This window comes from Elgaria multicarinata, chromosome 12 (genome assembly GCF_023053635.1).
Source record: "Elgaria multicarinata webbii isolate HBS135686 ecotype San Diego chromosome 12, rElgMul1.1.pri, whole genome shotgun sequence".
Lineage (NCBI taxonomy): Eukaryota > Metazoa > Chordata > Lepidosauria > Squamata > Anguidae > Elgaria > Elgaria multicarinata.
Window position 1 is genome coordinate 1506156 of NC_086182.1, and position 21070 is coordinate 1527225.

Below are 21070 nucleotides of genomic sequence, written 5' to 3' on the forward strand. Positions count from 1 at the left end.
GCAGCTGCACAGATCCAGATAATAAAAATAAAAATAAATGGGTTGGAGGGAGAAACGAGGCAGCCAGAGGAGAACGCAAGGAGAGGGACTGGGTGAACCACATCTCCTCCCTCTGGCTCCCCGTTCCTCCCCACCCACTTTTTTATTATTATCTGTATCTGTGCAGCTGCGCAGAAACAGATAATTAAAAAAAATAAAAGGGAGGAACAGCCCTTTTCCTCTCCTCCCCCGTTTTTTTTTTATTTTTACAGAGGCGCAGGGGCACCCATAGCAACCAATCAGGGGGCGCCATGGGCTCCACTGCCAAAAAAAGTCGGGGTAAGTGCCCGACTTTTTTGGAGCAGAGTTTTCAGGGCTTGCCCCCGGATGGCTTCACAATGGCGGCTGCATCATGTAAATGACTTGCTGCTACTGCGAAGCCACCCTGGGGCAAACCCTTCATGTAGATGTTCCCCCAGCCTCTGCATTTTTACTTCTCAAAGAATGTTTTCCACATTCAGCATCTTTTTAAAAAATGTTGTATGTCTTTTCTTTGTGTAACATGTTCAAGATCACAGTTTGATGGGGTAGCAAAAATCAAAACAAAAAAAGAACGTAAGCGTGAGAAAGAATGATCATGCATGGGGTACATTCTGGACATGAGACAGAATTCTGTTGTTGTTTTTAAAACATTGCCTATTAAAGGTTATAAAATGATGTTTAAAGTCATTTTACAGAGGGTAACCCGAAACAGAGTGCTCAGATTTTCCCAGGCCGCCTGAAAGGAAGATGCTGAACCTGGTTTCCCAGGGGCAAGTCTGGGTTCTAAGCCCCAGAATCCCACCTTTGATTTTAAGGCCACCTTTTGACCCAGAAGGACCTGCAAGGCAACTCACACAGAGAGTCTCTATCAGCTGACCTGCACATCAAGCACTGGAGGCATGCCCCCATGGGAGCCAGCTTTTCTATTCAGTTAGCTGTCCACAAATACTCTCCCTTGAAGCCTCCTGGAGGGGCTGTGAAGGAAAATACACCTGGGGGCCCTTTCCCTGACCCGGATGCAGCAGGCGTCACTGTGGCCTTTCACACTGCCTCCAAGTGTTGTTAAGAGTCAAAATACGCCTCCTGGCACAGAAACAGGAAACACCGTAGCCTTGTTGAGTTGCTGGCAGGAAGCAGCTCAAGGAGCGAGTACTAGAGAGAGCACAGGCAGGCCTGGCTCCAATGCGCTAGAGTAGGGGCTGTGAGCTCAGAAGTTCCCAGTTCAAAAGTCGCCTTAGCATGCCGCTCACTCTGAGCCTCTGCTCAGCAGTCTGCAAAGTAGGGAGAATAATAAAGACCTACTTCACAAGGCTGCTGTAAGGTGGAGGGGAGGAGTTATATGGCCCTCCAGATGTTATTGGACTCCAATGCCCATCATGCCTCAGCATGCTGGCTACCCTGGCTTGGTCTGATGAGAGTCATAGTCCAATAATAGCTGGAGGGGACTGAAGGCTCAGAAGCAACCTATAAATGCCAGGGCATGCCTACGTAATTGGAAAAATGCATGGAAAGTGCCCCGCTCACGTCAGATATAGGATATAGCTGAACGCCAGTGAAATGAGAGTCACAGAGGCAAGTTTTTTCTAAACTGCTAATAATGCATAAATTATATTTATTACAGCTAGCAAATCTGAATATGAAGGGTGGAAACATCCTTTCTCAAGAATCAGAAGAACTTGATCAGGAAAGTCAGCAGCCAAGAGCAGATGAAAGGCAAATCAAAGAGAGTGGCGGGAGGTGGGGGTGGCACTGGCCGGGACAGGAGAGGAGAGGGAGGCAGGGAGGCTTCAGGGCAGCTTACTCCTGTGCCGCTCAGGTAGCCACAGCCTCAGGAGAGACACCCCTTCTCCCCATCCCCTGGGATCAGGGGCTAGATCAATGAGGGAAACAGCCAAAGCTTAGAGCACTTGGTGGGGGGGAACCCTCCCTCCCTCATTTTATTTTTAAAAAACATCTTCTAAGCACAGGCACCTGCTCTCTGAATTGTCCATGAGAGATAAGAATGCCCAGGCACTTTCCCCCACCCCAAATTACAAAAACAATTCAAGTGGTATCCCCACAGCATCTAAGATATGAGAACCACACACAGGGAGTATCCAGAACCCACTTGGCCAACCAGAACTATGATTCTTCCTTGGTATTCTTGCCAATACTGCCACCTGCTTGAGATGGAGAAGGCCACGGATGTGGTGGCCCAAGCCCTGCTTTTGAAGCAGCAGTGAAGGCACTTACAGAATCAGAATGGGGCGGAAGAGAGCAGGAAGATCATCCTGCAACTGCTAGGCACCAACACAGGAACTGCAACACAGGAACTGCATAAGGAAAGGAGCAGCTGTTGGGCTAGAAATCTGTAGTCAATGAGGCCCAGGGAGCGTTGGACACCCACAGGAGAAGCTGTTAACATGGAGCAGCACAGATTCTTACTGCTCTGAGCTGTGGGGAGGAAGGGGAGTGGGGGAAGGACGAGGAAGGCAAATTCACACAGCAGACTGGCTGACTGGGGGCAGGTGGATGTCCTGGGAGAGCACCCAAGGCCACTTGATTGCAGCACTCAGTCAAGTGTCTTGTGGTTCAGTTACAAATTTCAGCTACTAAAGGAGGCCCAGGAGACAAGGGGGTGGGCCCAGGAGACACAGTGGCAGAAGGGAGACTTAAGTTGGAATGACATTGGTAGCAAGGAGGATAATCACGATGAGGATGATGGCAACGATGACACAGATGATGGCGATCATCTTGATGTTCTTCCACCAGTACTTGCGTGCCACCTTCTGCGACGTTGTCTTGAAGTGTTCTGACTGCAGCGAAGAGAGACACATGATCAGTTACGAGCAAGCTCGGGTCAAGAGAGACCTCCCTCCCTCCCCTCATGCAGGGAGGCCCAGCGGCAGCAAGGCCACAGGGGGAGCCTGTGCCATCCATGCGCTCTGCGCCCCAGTCCCAGACGCCTCGCCTCCACTGGAGGAATCATCCTCGAAGGAAGAGCGTGAACCTTCAGGGCCAGATGTCCCCAGAGAGCAGGTTGCCTCAGAGGACCCTGGCACTACTCAAGATGGTCCTGGGATCTGCCTCAACTAGCTCCGAGAACGCTGCCAACATAACGTTCAGTGGCCAGGCAAAGGAGTGCCCACTTGCTAAAGAGCAAATGACTTGCTCATAAGCATAGGGCTCTCCTCTTCTTACACAAGCCCCCGATATGATGCAGCTAAGTCCTGGGTGGGGCTCTGGAAACTCCGGTATACATGCCTTTAGTTTAGACCTGTTGCTTGCTGGAGGAGCATCTTCCTACCAGCTCCAGGATCTTGTTTCTCTGATCTTGCTTCTTGAATGATCCTCTGTGCTACTGACCTTTGGACTTCTGCTAGACCCTGCTCTTTGGACTGCAACTGTGTCAGACGGCTGACCTGTGCTTTGACCTTGGCTGTGCCTCAGACCTGTCTCATGGAACTGACCTTCTTGATTGGCAAGACTGTGCTCTTGACTGTTGCCTAATTACTGACTTCTCCTGCTTTGAACTGCCCTCTTGCTGGACTGATACAACCATACTTGACCTTTTCGCCTGACTTGCTATTGGATTCGCCCCAAAGTTGGCTGGAGAGCTGAGCCTGACCCAGCCAGCGCAGGGAATTATTTCACTCACCAAGCATTAGGCTGGAGTGCAGAAGCTTTTTCAGCCTGGGGGTCAAATTCCAATTTGGATGGATCTTGGGGGCTGCATTCCAGGCCCCCATCTGTACGACAACGGGATTGCTCCTCATTGAATATAAACCCAAATTTTCGTAGATTCGAATCTAGGCAAAGAGCGTCACACTGCAGCAGCTACAGCAATCTATCTCCTGAATTTACTGCTCAGAATTTGCAGTCATAGGAGAGCCCTTGCAGAGCAAAGTTGCTCCGCTGGGCGTGAACTTGTTTTTTGTTTTGTGTTTGTAGTGCAGTTACTCTAATGCGCAGATATGAAGCTACGGAACCCTTAATGTTTTATCTGCAATGCTCCGCAGATTCTTATAAGAGAAAAAGGGGGGGAATGAGGCAGCAGAGGAGGATGCGAAAGGGGGACTGAACACGTCTCCTCCCTCTGGCAGCCCATTCCCCCCTCTTTGTTTTAATTTTATAAGCTCTATCTGTGGAGCTCCACAGATTCATATAATTAAAAATTAAAATGGCGGGAAGGAACGAGGCAGCCAGAGGAGGATGCAATGGGTGGGAAGGCGGGAAATTGGCCAATCACTCTGTGCTGCCCTCAAAGCTACGTCCACATTTCAAAATTCGATTTAACTCCCCCAACAACACATAACTATAATGCGGTGCAAACTCAAAACTTGATCAAAAGCCGCAGTAAATTGCAAATACGAATCTGTGCATTATCTAGTTAAAAACTCGGCTCTGTGGCGAATGGGCGGCTGCGTCATGTGTCTGAATCTGCGTGTTTAAGCCAGGGTAAAGAAGCCATATAGACATGCCCCAGAAGTGGGTGTGGCAAGGGGTAGGGCCAGGGCCAGATTTAATTCTTATCAGTATGGACATACAAAACACAGATCAATTCTAAGCATGTCTACTCAGGAGTAAGTCAGTCCCAGTGCAGCAGTTCAATTGAATTTGACCTATCCCTTTTTAGACAGAAGGTGCAAGATGGATATAACTTATGTACTTCACTGCCACAAGATGCAGGGATGGTCACTATCTTAACAAAGGGACTGGTCACATTCATGGAGACAAATCTATCCAGGGCTATGTCAGATGGCTTCTATCAAGAGTTGCTGCAGGGCCTGAAGGGGTGTGGCCTGATTGCTACCAGCAGCTGAGTGGGCGGGGAATCTCATTCTGATTCCTGACTCCAAGCCGAGCAGAAGCAGAGAAGAGGAGCTGCCTCAGCTGGATTAGGAGCTACAAAAGGAAGCCAGCCCCCAGAGAGCGAGCAATCAGAGTGACCAAACAGGGGGAGTAAACAGGAGTTTGACAAGGGGAGTTCAGCAGAGGAGGTCAAGGCGGAGGTCCCTAACAAAAAAAATTTTCTCTTAATTCATACTCATATAGTAGGGGACCTTGTTGTGCACCTTCAGAAAGGAAAGGACAAAGCACAGGCAATTCCACTATAATCGGAAAGGAAGAGACAAAACAGAAATAGACGATATGGACGGAAAGGAGTCTCTAGTGGTGGTGACCTGCAAAGTGTGTGCAATGTTCGTGTTCCTGCCTGAGATCGACATGGTGTACACCTGCAACAAGTGCAAGCTGGTGGCACTATTGGAAGAAAAAGTGAGAGGATTTGAGCGGCGAGTGTCCACCCTCCAAGGAATAAGAGAAGAAGAGGAGTTCTTAGACAGAACGGTGGAACTGCAACAGCAACAAGAAGCACAAGAGATTGTAGAGCAACACCCAGCTGAAGCAGAAGTGGAGAATGCTGAGGTGAGGAAAACCACTGAAGAAGAAACTCCCTGGAAAAGAGTGACAGTTAGGAGCGGAAGAACTAGAAGACATTCTGCACCAGTGGAAGCATTAGAGTTAAGCAACCGCTTTCAGCTACTGGAGGATGAGACTGGAGGACAGTTGGTGGAGGAAGAATTACAGGAGACCTCATGCAACAGTGAACAAGAGGCAGAAGGTCAGTCGACCAAGAAGAAGAGAAGAGTAGTCGTTGTGGGAGACTCCCTGCTGCGTGGGATTGAAACCCAAGTACATCATGAAGACCCATGGACTCACCAGGTATGCTGTCTCCCTGGAGCACAGATTAGAGATGTGACTGAAGGGTTACCGAAGCTCATAAAGCCCACCCATGTGAAGGGTTACCGAAGCTCATAAAGCCCACCATGAGCATGGATGAGAAGCTCATCCCACATGGATGAGCTTCTCATCCATGTGGGAACAAATGATGTTGCCAAGCGGAGCTACGAAAAAATCATGTTGGATTTTGAATCTCTGGGAAGGAAACTGAAGAACTTTGGGGCCCAGGTAGTTTTCTCATCCATCTTCCCAGTTCTTGGAAGATGATTAGAAAGGGAAAGAAAAATACTCCGGGTGCCTGAGGTGAGAGTTTTGGATTCTGGGACCATGGGCTACGCTACTTGGAAGATGGACTGCTGGTAAGGGATGGATTGCACCTCACAAAGGTTGGAAAGAATGTGTTTGGCCACAGCATGAAGAACTTGATCAGAAGTTTCAGGCCTGGTTTTGGAACAGAAACTGCCTTGGTCGCCCTGTGGGATGACCAAGAGAGAGACAGGGGGAGTGCGACCCTGTTGGTTCTCCTGGACCTCTCAGCGGCCTTCGATACCATCGACCATGGTATCCTTCTGGATAGGTTGTCTGAGCTGGGAGTTGGAGGTACTGCGTTGCAGTGGTTCCGCTCCTACTTGGATGGCCGATTCCAGAAGGTGGTGCTGGGGGATTATTGCTCTGTGCCGTGGCTCCTAAGCCATGGGGTTCCACGGGGCTCTATTTTATCCCCTATGCTGTTTAACATATACATGAAGCTGCTGGGGGAGGTTATCCGGAGATGTGGACTGAGGTCTCATCAATATGCGGATGATACCCAGCTCTACCTTTCCTTTTCATCAAACCCAGGTGAGGCAGTGACTGTTCTGAACCAGTGCCTGGGCACGGTAATGGACTGGATGAGGGCTAACAAACTGAGACTCAATCCAGACAAGACGGAGGTACTGTTAGCGGGTGGTTCATCTGTCCGGCGAGGTGATGTTTGCCCTGTCCTGGACGGGGTTGCACTCTCCCTAAAGGATCGGGTCCGTAGTTGGGGGGTGCTCTTGGATCCAGAACTGTCACTTGAGGCACAGGTGGACTCAGTGGCAAAGAGCACCTTTTATCAGCTTAGCTTGATATATCAACTACACCCTTATCTGGACAGAGATAGCCTAGCTATCCATGCTCTGATAACCTCTCATTTGGATTACTACAATGCATTATACGTGGGGCTGCCTTTGAAAACGGTCCGGAAACTTCAGCTGGTACAAAACAGGGCAGCCCGTTTACTAACAGGGACTGGCCGGCGAGATCACATTACGCCAGTCCTTTTACAACTTCATTGGCTGCCAGTCCAGGTGCAGACCCGATTCAAAGTGCTGGTATTGACATTTAAAGCCCTAAACGGTTTGGGGCCAGGTTATTTGAAGGAACGCCTCCTCCCATATGTACCTGCCCGGACTTTAAGATCATCTACAGGGGCCCTTCTCCGTGAGCCCCTGCCAAAGGAAGTGAGGCAGGTGGCTACTAGGAGGAGGGCTTTCTCCGCTGTGGCACTCCGGCTGTGGAATGAGCTCCCCAGAGAGGTCCGCCTGGCGCCTACACTGTACTCCTTTTGTCGCCAGCTGAAGACCTTTTTATTCACTCAGTATTTTAACACTTAATTTTAACTTAAATTTAAATTTTACTGATTTAACTCTGTATTTTAATCTTATATCAATTTTGCTGCGTGGTTTTATCCTGGTTGTGCTTTTTATACTGTATTTTGTATTTGTGCTTTTAACCTGTTGTTTGTTTTATTGTGGTTTTAATTTTTGTGAACCGCCCAGAGAGCTTCGGCTATTGGGCGGTATAAAAATGTAATAAATAAATAAATAAATAAATAAAACATTATTCACATTCAGAAATGCTTTGCATACTTTTCTTTGGACAAATTCATAATCAACAACAGAAAAAACAAGCAACTTTGCCCAGGGGGACTCGGAGTAGGCCCCCACAGAATCATAGGCCCATGCCAACTGGCTCCACTGCCCCCTCCCCTCTGCCCAGCCCTGCCCATGGCAAGTGGCCTAATGAGAAAAGGAGTCCAAGACGGGTGGAAGTATTTAAAAAAGGAAATCTTAAATGGACAATTGCAACCATTACAACAAGGAGAAAAGATAGAAGACAACAGAAGAAACCAATGTGGCTCCACAAAAAGCTTAGAGATGACATGAAAACAAAAAAGGATACATATAGGAAGTGGAAGGAAGGCCAAGCTACAAAATAAGAGTACAGACAGGTGGCTCAGATGTGTCAAAATGGCATCAGGAAGGCTAAAGCTGAGAATGAGCTGAGGTTAACAAGGGATGCTAAAAGCAATAAAAAGGCTTTCTTCATATACATGAATGGTAGAAGACAGAGGAAGAAGTGGTGGTTCAAGTGCTTAATGAGGATGGCAAATTGATAACAGATGACAAAGAAAAGGCTGAAGTGCTCAATTCCTACTTTGCCTCGGTCTTCTCCCAAAAGCAGGTCTATGACCCCCCTAGAAAAAGTGAAGCAGAAGTTGAGGGGGCAGGATTACAGTTTGAGATTGATAAACAAATGGTCAAGGGACACCTAATTACTTTGAATGAGTTCAAATCTCCAGAGCCCAATGAACTGCATCCTAGAGTAATGAAGGAGCTAGCAGAAGAACTCTCAGAACCTTTGTCTATTATCTCTGCAAAATCATGGAAGACAGGTGAGGTGCCGGACGACTGCAGGACGGCTAACATTGTCCCTATCTTCAAAAAGGGCAAAAAGGAGGAACCTGGGAACTACAGACCAGTCAGTCTGACATCCATCCCTGGGAAAATTTTGGAGCAGATTATAAAGAAGTCATTCTGTAAGCACCTTGAAAACAATGCAATGATTACTAGAAGCCAGCATAGATTTGTCAGGAACAAATCCTGTCAGACTAATCTGATCTCATTTTTTGATTGGGTAACTTCCCTTGTGGACTGTGGGAATGTTGTGGACGTAATATATCTTGACTTCAGCAAAGCTTTTGACAAAGTGCCCCATGACATTCTGATTAACAAACTAGCTAAAACTGGGCTAAATGAAACAACTATTAGGTGGATCCACAGTTGGCTACAGAATCGGACTCAGAGAGTGCTTATCAACAGAACCTTCTCAAACTGGGGGGAGGTAATAATAATAATAATAATAATAATAATAATAATAATAATAATAATATCTTTATTTATTTGTTACCCGCCTCTCCCTCTGGATCGAGGTGGGGTACAACACAAATGCAAACACCATAAAATACATATAACTATTTTTTTTTAAACTAATACATTATTAAAAGCAGCACATAATTAAAAAAGCATCTTAAAATTCAACTGGGTATGGGTACCGCAAGGCTCAGTCCTGGGCCCAGTGCTCTTCAATATTTTTATTAATGATTTGGACGAGGAGGTGCAGGGAATGCTTATCAAGTTTGCAGATGACGCAAAATTGGGTGGGATAGCTGGAAGACAGAAAGAAACTTCAAAGTGATCTTGATAGGCTGGAGTGCTGGGCTGAAAACAACAGAATGAAATTTAATAGGGATAAATGCCAAGTTCTACACCTAGGAAAAAGAAACCAAATGAACAGTTACAAGATGGGGGATACTTGGCTCAGCAATACTACAAACAAGAAGGATCTTGGAATTGTAGATCACAAGCTGAATATGAGCCAACAGTGTGATGTGGCTGCAAAAAAAGCAAATGCTATTTTGGGCTGCAATAATAGAAGTATAGCTTCCAAATCGTGCAAAGTACTGGTTCCTCTCTGTTCGGCCCTGGTTAGGCCTCATCTTGAGTATTGCATCCAGTTCTGGGCTCCACAATTCAAGAAGGACGCAGACAAGCTGGAGCGTGTTCAGAAGAGGGCAACCAGGATGATCAGAGGTCTGGAAACAAAGCCCTATGAGAAGAGACTGAAAGAACTGGGCATGTTTAGCCTGGAGAAGAGAAGATTGAGGGGAGACATGAGAGCACTCTTCAAATACTTGAAAGGTTTTCACACAGAGGATGACCAGGATCTCTTCTCGATCCTCCCAGAGTGCAGGACACGGAATAACGGGCTCAAGTTAAAGGAAGCCAGATTCCAGCTGGACATCAGGAAGAGAGCTTCAGCTATGGGGCAGTATATAAATGTAATAAATAAATAAATAAATAAATAAATAAATAAATAAACACGACAATGGAACCAGTTACCTAGAGAGGTTGTGGGCTCTCCCACACTAGAGGCCTTCAAGAGGCAGCTGGACAACCCTCTGTCAGGGATGCTTTAAGGTGGATTCCTGCATTATTATTATTATTATTATTATTATTATTATTATTATTATTATTTATTTATTTATTTATTTATTGAGCAGGGGGTTGGACTCGATGGCCTTGTAGGCCCCTTCCAACTCTGCTATTCTATGATTCTATGACTGGAGGATCCATTTATCTATTTCTGAATATGAAGTCTGGTGTGTGACAAACAGCGAAGGAGCGGCTGCTACCTCCATCCCCTGCTCCTGAGCTTTTTAGAAACATCTGGTGGTACCAAGGTGGATTTGATGTCCTTTTCATTGGAAACCACAGGGCTGTTCTTACAGCAGCAAAGCAATTTGGGTAGGCAGTGCCTCCCTCTCCACCTCAGCTCTGAGTCAATATTTTCTGTTTTCTTCTTCAGAGATGGTCATAGCTTAAAGGTATGGGGCAGGTATCGTACCAACCTATAGAATTTGATTGTCATTAGATACTGGGAGCATCTCCGCTCTGGTATCAGTTACAGTATTACAGGTGCCTTGGTGGGACTGTTTGTTCAATGTAAGTCTCTTCTGCAGGAGAACACACACACACACACACACAGGTGTGTAGGTCCTACTGGAGCAACATCTGTCCAGCCCCTTTCCTCAACCCTGTACCATCTCTCAACCACTGTTCGAAAACAACTTGATGCCATCTGAGGAAATCCCCTTCACTTCCCCACTTCTAAGCCAGGAAGTCCAGACAATGGCAAACGACACATCCCATCAGGAGAGCTCCAACAAATGGAGTAGCAAGCCTTGTCTCTCCAGCCCATTGGCCAGCTTTCATTTCCCCACAGCTCCCCTGCTGTCCTCATCACAACACCCACATCTTTGGGTCATGACATGGCAGCCTGCTTTGATCAGGCATTCTGAATAAAAGAACATCAGAGGAGCCCTGAGGCTGGATCAGACCAAGGGTCCATCTACTGTGGCATTCCGCTCACTCAGTGGCCAATCAGCTGTTGACCAGGAACCTACAAGCAGGACATGGGTGCAACAGCACCCTCCCACCCAGGTTCCCCAGCAACAGGTGTAGATAGGCCTACTGCCTCTGATACTGAAGGTAGCATACAGCCATCAGGACTTGTAGGCATGGTAGCCTACTCCTCCTGGAATTTGTCTAACCCCCTTTAAAGCCACCCAATATAGACTGTCAAGCAGCACTTCTGCCATCACGACCAGGTGATATATGCCAAAGTCATGTTTCTGTGCTGCAGTCTTAGGCAAAGCTACAAGGATACGGCCAGCTGATCTCCTGTTAAGGAAACTGCTCAGCTAGTAATAAATACCAGAGCTGAACAAAGGGCAGAATGCAGCCAGGGCCTTCCTAGGCTGTTCAAGGCTGAATCAGTCACTCCACGAACATCGCACCCACCGTCCCATTAGTCACATGGCTGAAGCAGCCCCAGAGTCTGTGCATGATGTGTCAAGTTCTTACTCTTGAGTAGGGAGGGATGTCCGTCCAGGTTCAGGACAAGAAAACAACACACGAGGAAATGAAGCAATATGGGTGAATCACCATGTTACTTTTCAGAGCAGTTGGAGAAAATGTGGCCATGTGAAGGGTGGTACAAGCCCCTCCCCTCAGTCAAGCGAGGGGTTTAAACCCCGTCCTGATCACTGTGCATGCAGTGATCCATGCATACAGGCCGCCTCCTTCCAAAGCCAAAGAAGCTACGTTTTGCCTGCTCAGAATTATGAATTGTGTTTCTGTTAATCCTTATGCTGCTGAAGAAGAGTTCCCATTGACAGCCAATAGGCAAAGGATGCCTAGATGCGCTGTAGCCTCTGCAAGAAGCATGGGAAATAAACACCCGTCTGCATATGTACATACATGACCTCCGCAGCACGTTTGCCACCGTCCCTGGACCTCCTGGTCAACAAAACCACTCTGACGCATACCAAGGCATGTCTTTGGGCTTTGAGGGTCCTCTGCCACACAGAGACCCATGGCACCACCCTCCAGACCCACATCCACCCCTGTCTCTGCAGCCCCTCGAGCCAAGGACCTCAGGCTCAGAGCATCGGAAGAAAGCTGCCGCCACTTCCCAGACATGGGTGCTTTGGCCCTGTCCCTTTCTCCGGCCGCAGGACCTGCTCTCCGAGAAGAGCCCTCACAGCCACCCTTCCCTTCCCTTGGAAAACACAGACCCCAGAGTGTGCTTCTTCACCTTCCCAGCCCCCTCCCCCTGCCCCTGCCCCTGCCCCTGCCCCTGCCCCCGAGCCCACCGTTGCTTCCAGGTCCTCTGTCTTGTTACGCAGGTGGTCCAGATTTTCACCCCTCGCCAGGATCCGCTCCACGTTCTGTGTCATGATGTTCTTGACACCCTCAACCTCACTCTGGAGGTTCTTCACCTGGTCGTTGGCCATCCTGGGGCCGCTGCTGCTGCCGCCCTCCTGGAAGTAGAAGAAGAAGGGCTTAGGCGGGGCAGCAGGAGACGGGATCACCCAAATGGCCTCTCCCTCTCTACCCCACCCAAACACACACACACAAAAGTTCACTTGCCCATTTGGGCAGAGGGCAAAAAGGTTAAGTGAAAGGGGAAGTTTTATGAAGGGCTGAGAGAAAAATTGTACCACACAGACGATGACATATCATTCTTACAATATTCATTGTACCTATTCAGTGCCTATTAAGTACAATAGGTCTTCAATGAAAGCATAGTGGCAGCGTCTTTTTAGACCTGAGTAGTTGTGAACACATTAGTGTGTAGCTCACGCTGCTCAACTGTTCCTGCTCCCAGCAGGGGAGACGAAACAAGCCAGGGATGCTCTGGCCCTGGGTTGTTTAGGGTGATGTCTGAACCTGTAGCTCTGCCTTGTTGGAAGACAGACAAGCTAGAATTCCCACTGGCAGGACCCAAGCGGGAGGGAATGAGCAGTGTGAACGAGCACGCTGGCTCATTCATGGCAATCCAGGGCTTGAAACAAACAAACCTGAGTTATAATTATGTGTGAACTAGGCCATTATCAGAAACTATACTCACACATACCAGGAGTCATAGACCCAAGAGATCAAATAATGCTTGTCTTAATTAAGAACTGAGAAAACGTTTTGTCATCATCGTTCATAAAGCTGTTGTAATCTTAAAATCGCCGCCATTGCTCAAGATTTCTAGAGTTGTTTCCTCAGTAATTCTCAGAGCCAAATGAACAAAACAGGGGATTAGAATGCAAGGACTCAAACTAACTGCCAACTTCTCCCCTATCTCAGCATGGAGAATGCAGATACCATAGTCTTGGTTTCTGAAATAAATTTGGAGGTGTATTTTACTTACACCTGAAAGGGCTTCCTTTTAGACTGTGCAAGAGTAATTATCACCCACCCCCAGAACCCACCATCATGATCCTGTATGAGTCCCTGATCGAGGTGTACCACTTGCTGGAAGGAAGCCCAGAGCAGTAACTCATACAGAGAGGTAGCAGGCATCTTCCAGACAGCAGATAGTGCTGTTGCACATCTATTTTTGAAGTGACAGTGATCCTGTCAGTCATGCCTCACAACGTCTAGAGAGGTGGCCATGTTATTCTATCGCAAGAACCACAGCAAGAGTCTTGAAAACAGTAACAAATAGCCAGGTGTAGAGTCCATAGCAGTATTACTTGTCCCCAGGACAGGCTGACTGGAAGATGGCAGAAGCACTAAAATCTTGCAGAGATGCAATGGGCAGCCTCCCCAGAGGGGAGCACTTTTGGCCTCCTGAAGCTGATCATGTTGGGTAGCAGGACTCAGGTGTTTCTAGGGGCCACTGCATACTTTTGTCAAGATAAACCACTTTATGAGATAGAGACATATTAAGGGACATTAAGGCCCTATTTATCTACAAGTAATGGCAGTTAGGAGTATCCAGCACAGAGAATACCTTGGAGCCCCTACCCCCCAACAACAACAAGAACTCTCTCATATACACATCGAAGCTGTATGACTGAATCACCACTCTCTTGCTTCTGGTACCAAGGAAAATAATACAGTAAGGGGATGGTGATTGTTATGAAGTGAGAACCAAGCTTAATTAGAACCTTGTAATGGTCAAACAAAGTTATTGTGGATGAATCCCGTTTCAGGTTCCATGGAGGTACTGGGATGTGATGTCTACATCTCCCTGTCCTGGAGATCCTTGGCTTGTATCTTCTGTTGAGAGCCACAGCCAGAGGGTTCAGTAGGGGGGAGGTGTAGTGTGTGGGGGGTGGGGGTGGGGTGAGAATTCCATGGTGAATTCTGCAATGAAGAGCCAAACCCCCACGGCCCACTTCGACCAGCTTTTGCAAGTCAGTCACGCCGCACATTCTGAATCCAAACAGGTAGCCTAGAGACTTAGATCCCCAGCACATCTCTGGCTCAGTGGAGAAAGATTCACAAGGCATTTTCTCCAGCCTGAACTTGCAACCTGGACTTACTGCTGAAGTGGATGGTGTTTGGTGCTTCTAGAGTAGCTGCTCAGACCAGGTATGTTGTGCAGGGATTGGGCCCAGGGCAGGATAAAGAGGCCCAACTGGAGTGACACACGCCACAGAGAATGGCAAGAATGCCAAGCATCTGGTGAGACCAGCAGCACCACCTCCTCTGTAGCTGCCGGCCTGGCAGCAAGAGCACTGCCCAGGCCAGGCCCATGGGAGGACTACACACAATTTGCATTCGGGGTGCCACACGCCTCTTACAGAAGGGACACCCTTCATTTAAGCAGAGATTGTGTCCTCTGGATGCTTAACATGACAAAATGTCTTTTTCAAAGTCCCAGGGCTTCAAGATGTCCTTTGTTTTGGACAGCATTAAAAGGTACTAAAGAGAAAATTCGGCTCAGACAAGGGCTCCCCGTGCCTCCATGACTGGTTGCTTTGTAGCCAACCAGTCTCCTAAAATGCCTCTGTTTGTTTTCCCCCAAGGAACCTGCAACCTTATGCAGTCCACAAGATGTCCAGCGGTAGAATACTGTAGTGCAAGGGTGGGCCAGCTGAGGTCTGGCGTGGCCAGCTCATTTACAAGACCCACCTGGTCCATTGTGTGTTAAGAGTTACGGAGCAACTCGGGAGTTTTAAGAACATCAGAAGTGCTCTCATCCAGGAGGGCAAGTTCCACCCTGTCCAGCATTATTTGCAACAGCCCCAGAAATCAAGAGCTGCAAGACAGTCCATCGGAAATCAGCTAGTGGATGACAGACTGCCTTCTGCCCATCTCTGCATACTGAAACCTCTGCGGGAGGGGCCAGCTGGAAAAGGCATGGCCGGCTGCTCCAAGAGTGTTGTATTCTATTTCCAGGAAGGTCCACTTGGTACCTACTCTGATCTCCATCTGGCACCAGGCAAAGAGTCCTCCCACCGCCCTGTCCCGGAACTTTTAACTCTCAGTTATCTGCAATGTTTTTGCTTTTATCTACCATGTTTTAATGTCGGCATTATTTACTACATATTTTACTCTAAATTTTAATGCTGCATTGCAAGCCATCCTGAATATATTTTATTGGAGGGCAGGGTATCCATTCATAAGATAAAGTATGCTCCACATAGTAGACTGGGGACCAGAACTCTCAAGCATCTCACAGATGGCCAAGCTGTATAACAGCAGAGTAGCCTTCACAAGTACACTCATTTAGGAGGTCAGAGTGTGTGCATGTTGACTGGGGGGGGGGGGGTGTTTTAAGGAATGTACTTCTGGGAAGTTCTGCTAGGAAGCAAATGGGCATCAGTCCTTTGCCATTCCAGAATGTGTATAAAATCGGAATACTGCAAAACATACATTAATAATGGAGAGGGACCCTCTTCTTCTTTTCAAGAGAATTATGAGCAATTGGGTGGGGGATGATATACTATAATTCTGATTCAAATTTGGTAGCACCACTCCTGAACTAAAAGGTAATGCAGAGAGAAAGGCAAGATGCTGCCTGGTTCTGCCCACCCTGGAAAGAAGGATGGTTGAAGGTTGGATGTTAGCCACTGGGAACCTTTTGTGCCACCAAACTACAGGAAGAGAAGACAGAGGGGACCAGCAGGGCCGGTGCCGGACTATTTTGTGCCCAGGCAAGGTGAGCTACTTGCACACACACACACACACCCAAAAATTGCCAACTTCGATTCAACTATTCAAGAAGAGTTCTAAACTATTATATTTTCCTTTTATTGTGTTTTGTTTCTTAAAACAGCTAGTTTGTATAAAATTGTGACCCTTAAAGAGCAGTACTGCACCCCTGTGGGGTCTGCACCCTAGGTGGCTGCCTAGCTGGCCTAATGGTAGCGCCGGCCCTGGGGACCAGAAAACAGGCAGCACCCACAAGCCCTGTCAGTTTCTGCAGGTGACTGCCGGCGGAGCCCAGCCACGGCCCAAGCCAAGACTTTGAACCAGCTGTGCACAGGGGCAAGAATTGTTATGGGAGCTAGAAAATAGGGGGTGGGACTCATAGGGTGACCATATGGAAAGGAGGACAGGGCTCCTGTATCTTTAACAGTTGTATTGAAAAGGAAATTTCAGCAGGTGTCATTTGTATATATGGAGAACCTGATGAAATTCCCTCTTTATCACAACAGTTAAAGCTGCAGGTGCCCTGCCCTCTTTTGTATCTGGTCACTCTAGTATAGCTCCTGCAGCCTTAATTGTTGTGATGAAGAGGGAATTTCACCAGGTTCTCCATACATACAAAGGACACCTGCTGAAATTCCCTTTTCTATGCAACTGTTAAAGATACAGGAGCCCGGTCCTCCTTTTCATGTGGTCACCCTAGGGTGGGAGGGATGGCCTGCATTCTCTTTGGGGAAATGCCACCAACCATACTTGACAAGCATGGAGGAGGGGACGTGGTGCTCCCAACCCCACAACAGCCTAAGGCCATGGCTGAGGAACACATGCAGGGGAAAGCCAGTTGGTGGGAAGGGAGGCCAAGCCCACAGAGGCACTCCAGAAAACCTTCCCAGGCTCCCCAGTAGTATCTTAACCTCTCCCAGCCCTCCAGGCAGCCTCTGAAACGGGAGGGGGGAGTTGGTTGGGCGCTGCAGAAGAGCACTGGCCAGCGCAAGAGGGGTCAAGCAGTCCTCCCCTACAAGTGTCCCTGCTGCCTTCACACACCCACTGTGGTTGAGACCGCACAATTGCTGATACACTGTGTATGTGTGTGGATGGACGGATGCACACACACACATGTGCACATGGAGGGCTACAACAGCTACAATTAACTCCTCAGGGACTGCACAGACAACCAAAGGATGAGGGGGACCAAACCCAGCCTAGTCATAAACAGGCTGAAGCAACTTGCTTCCAGCAGCACCCCTCTGGAAACTGAGAGAGAGAGAGAGAGAGAGAGAGAGAGAGAGAGAGAGAGAGCAACCGTGCACGGCAGTACCTATTGATTAAAGAGCCAGTTAAATCAATTCACAGCTCAAGTCATCCTCAGTGAGACCACACAGTCCAAGGAAGGAGACTAGCATCACTAGTACGGATCCCTGCACACGCATGGGCCTGCATGAAAGTCATTGGCCAAATCGCACATTCTCAGCTCCGGGTCCTCTCTTTTACAAAAGGAATCTACCCACAAAGTTGTTTGAGGATAATTAAGAATGTAGGTCATACAAGCTCTTTGCACATTTTAAAAATGCAGTGCAGACGAATGAGTGCAGTATCAGACTAATCAGAGGCTGGAGTTGAAACGAAATGGGGACTAGCCCCCATTTCTCCCTATGTCAGAAAGGGCAGCGCCAACGGCAAGCGTCAGATATAACCCCAAAACATGGGAAAGTTAGGCTACGCAATCCAGGGACTCCTTGCCTGTTCAGACACATTAGAGAAAGAGCCGATTGGGGTTAGCAATACTCCGGCCCGGAAGTGGTGGGCCTAGCGGGCTGGGGACTTGTAGAACAAAAAGGCAACACAGTTGTGGGGTGAGCATTTAAGGAGCTCAAAGGGAAACCAGCTTTAGAAGACAACAAAGAATCTTGTTGAACCTTAAAGACTAACCAACTGATTCTGGCCTAAGCTTTTGTGGACAGTTTAGAAACAAACAGTGGGCATACCATGACACAGGGCAGAAGGTAGTCAACGTGCAGCATACCTTGGGAGGGAGAGGCTCAGCGCTGGCCCCTTGAGAAAGCGCCAATACACCCGTCATAAGTGGAGCTACAAAGGGCACTCCCCAGTGCAGTGCGCAAAGAGACGGAGCCACAGAGATAGGACAGCCTTTTAAACACCCACATGAAACTGGAGCATGGCAAAGTCACCCGGTGGTGTAAAACTGATCCTCAACTGATCCTAAAGGCCCAAGTACACAGGTGTCATCAGGGCTTTTTATCAGCCTTGGGTCTTTCACTATTTCACTTCAACCTTATCTAGAGAAAACAGATCTCGTCTCAGTGACTCTGGGTAGGTTACATCCAGTCTGGATTGCTGTAACACACTCTGTGTGGGGCTGCCCTTGGACACTTTGATAGATTCAGTTGGTGTAGAATGCAGCAGAGAGAACACTTGGGCGAGCTCAGTCTTCTGATCACACTGCACCTAATTCTGCAAACAGTTACATTTCAGTTACATTGGCTGCCCATTCATTTATTCAGATTCCCACTTGCAAGGTTGAAGACAGTGCTCTGATCCTTCGGAAGGGATCCAATCTCCCCTCCCCCACCCACTTGCAGCCAGCGTAGAAAGAATCTCTTTCTGCTGCCCTCAGATGTCGGACAAGCAACTCTGGCAGAGGAGGAAAGATGCCTTCCCAGTGGGCGGAGAGGGGAGGAGACTGGAGAGACCGAGATAAGTGCTATCCTGAGCCTCTTCCAGCCTTCTCCCTCCCCCCTGCAAAGCACCCTTGCTGGGAGGGCTAAAAAGCCCATCTAGTGAAATCTGCAGGGCAGGAGGGTGGCGAGGTGGAGATGGCCCCTGCTGCTCCTCCCAAACTGCCTGGGACATAGGACACCTCTGAGTTCTGGGGCTTCTTAACTGAGGGTGCGATCCCCAGGGTTGCACACCATTTGGGAACCACTTCTCATATTTACCTGCCTGAGCCTTAAGGACAGCATTCGCAGCCCTCCGGGCCACCAGCGACAACCGTTAGGGTGACAAGTACTGGGAAGGATTGCGTTGGCATCCCCTGGCCAAGGAAATACGTTTGGCTTTAGGCAAGCTCTAAAGCTCTTTCTGTCCTGGTTGGCTTTGTGGCACTGAAACCTTTTTATCTGCTACCTCTGTTTTAATTTGAATTGTTTTATATGATTTGTTAATTTATGTGCTGTTTTTCTGTATGTTATTATGTTTATATATTTTTAATATTGTTTTTGTGTGATCTTATGGTGTTTTCATGAATCTTGGGAGGAACCTGAAAAGCAGTCTCAACATTCATTGAAAAAAAGCAAACAAACATTACTCCCGGAAGAGAAAAGGAAGGAGGACTGAATATCGTTTCAGTGATGGGAGGTGGTGGGGGGGGGGTTTGAAGCACCAGCTCCAGGCTCAGCCAGGAAGCTCCCTGGATGGCCTTTGGCTGAACCAGCCCTCAAGCCTAGCCTCCCTCACAGGGTTGTTGTGAAGATAAAAGGTTGGGGGGGGGGGCATATTTGCAGCCTTGAAGGAAAGGAAGGCTCGAAAGCGCCTCCTGCCTGCCCGCTGTCCCCGCAAGGGATAGCAGAACAGACTGTGCCCAAAAAAGCGAAGTATCTCCAGCTCGCGGCCCGGCTTCCCCTTCTCTCGGCAAGGGCGGTGTGGAGAGCGCCAGCCCGGGAAGGGGCTTGGACGGCGCCCAGGAGCAAGCCTCGGCTCACGGCAAAGCCGCCCCCTTGGACCCGCCCCGGGCCGAGCGCCGGCCAGCCAGCCGGCCCCCCGCGGGCACACTCGACGCGGGCTCAGCCCGACGGCCTTCCGGGGTCCCGACCGGCCGGGGCCGGGGGGAGGCGAGCGAAGGCGCCGGGGAGCCCGTCTCGATCCCGCTCGGCCACCCCAAGGCCCGCCAGAGGAGGCGACGCTTCGGCGGTGGGACGGGGCGGGCGGCCGGACCTCCCCGCTGGGCGAGCCGGACGCCTCGCGCGAAGCCGGCGGCGCCTCTGCTTCGACGGGGCGAGGCCCAGCGCTCGGGAGAGGCGCCCGCCGCCGACGCCGACGCCAGAAAGCGCCCCTCGCTCCGCTCCGCTCCGCCCCGCCCCGGCCGAGCCAGGGCTCCTGTGCAGGGCGCGGAGCGCGGCCGGGCGAGGGCGAGATCGCTGGGGCCCGAAGAAAGGCTCACCATCCGCCCGTCGAGGGTCCCGCGCAGCCCTCCTGAAGGCCGGCCTGCCTGCGCCGCTGCTTCCTGGCACTTCAACACTGCACCGAAACTTCCTGCTTCCTCCTCCGTCCCCGGCTGCCTGCCTGCCTGCCCGTCTCCTCCTCCTCCTCCTCGCAGGTGGCCTTGGGCGGGCGGCTCCTCCTCCTCCTCTAGAGAGCAGGCGAGCCCGGAGTCCCTTGTGGGAACCACCGAAAAGCCTCCAAGAAAACTCCCCGAGCCGTGAAGCAGTCCCTGACCCCTCCCAACTTCTATCCCATAATAATAATAATACTTTCTCTTGATTCTCTTCATTCATATCAGCCTGACTGCACTTTAACTTCAGCAAGAGAGGGCCTTCTCATTGGCCCACCTGCGAGAGCAGTTAGGTGAGCATCCACACCAGACAGGGCCTTTTCCACAGTGGCTCCTCACCTCTGGAATAAGTTGCCATTGCAGGTTCTTAAGAAGGCCCTGGAAACATACTCTTCCTCCTGAACGCAATGCTGACCACAGGGCTGACCTCCTGGAGGTGAAGACAGCCAGAGTTGGGCCTTGTAGACATGGATCCATGCATTTGCTTGCATTTTTAGACCCTCCTTGGGGCGGGGCTATGCGGATTGTCATGATGAGTGCCTGCCCGACATTGGCCACAGCACCACAAAATTCAAGCATTGTGGACAGAGCACTTTGAGGTGGCTGAATCCTGATAACTAGCGGCTGATGTCTTTCCCAGCAGCTTGCTGTGAACAATTTGTTTCGCTCTTTGCAGATAAAGTCACTTGGATTTGCCCTTATGTGGACACCAATATTAGGGCAGCAGAGTGATGGAATC

At 49.2% G+C, this 21070-nt stretch overlaps 1 protein-coding gene across 1 annotated transcript; it reads right to left on the reverse strand.

Moving 5' to 3' along the window:
• Positions 1–1608: 1608 nt before the first annotated feature.
• VAMP8 (vesicle associated membrane protein 8) lies at positions 1609–20400 on the reverse strand. Its single transcript, XM_063138905.1, has 3 exons — positions 20221–20400; positions 12263–12430; positions 1609–2816 (listed from the first exon to the last, which is right to left on the reverse strand). Exons 1-3 carry the CDS (start codon positions 20221–20223, stop codon positions 2673–2675), a joined length of 315 nt encoding a protein of 104 aa, XP_062994975.1. The 5' UTR covers positions 20224–20400; the 3' UTR covers positions 1609–2672.
• Positions 20401–21070: the final 670 nt, after the last annotated feature.

Bases quoted from the DNA above. Each gene is read 5' to 3' on its own strand.
- VAMP8 (XM_063138905.1), bottom strand. The intron at 2,817-12,262 runs GTGGGCTCGGGG...TCTTCGCTGCAG, and splicing joins CAGAGGACCTGGAAGCAACG to TCAGAACACTTCAAGACAAC.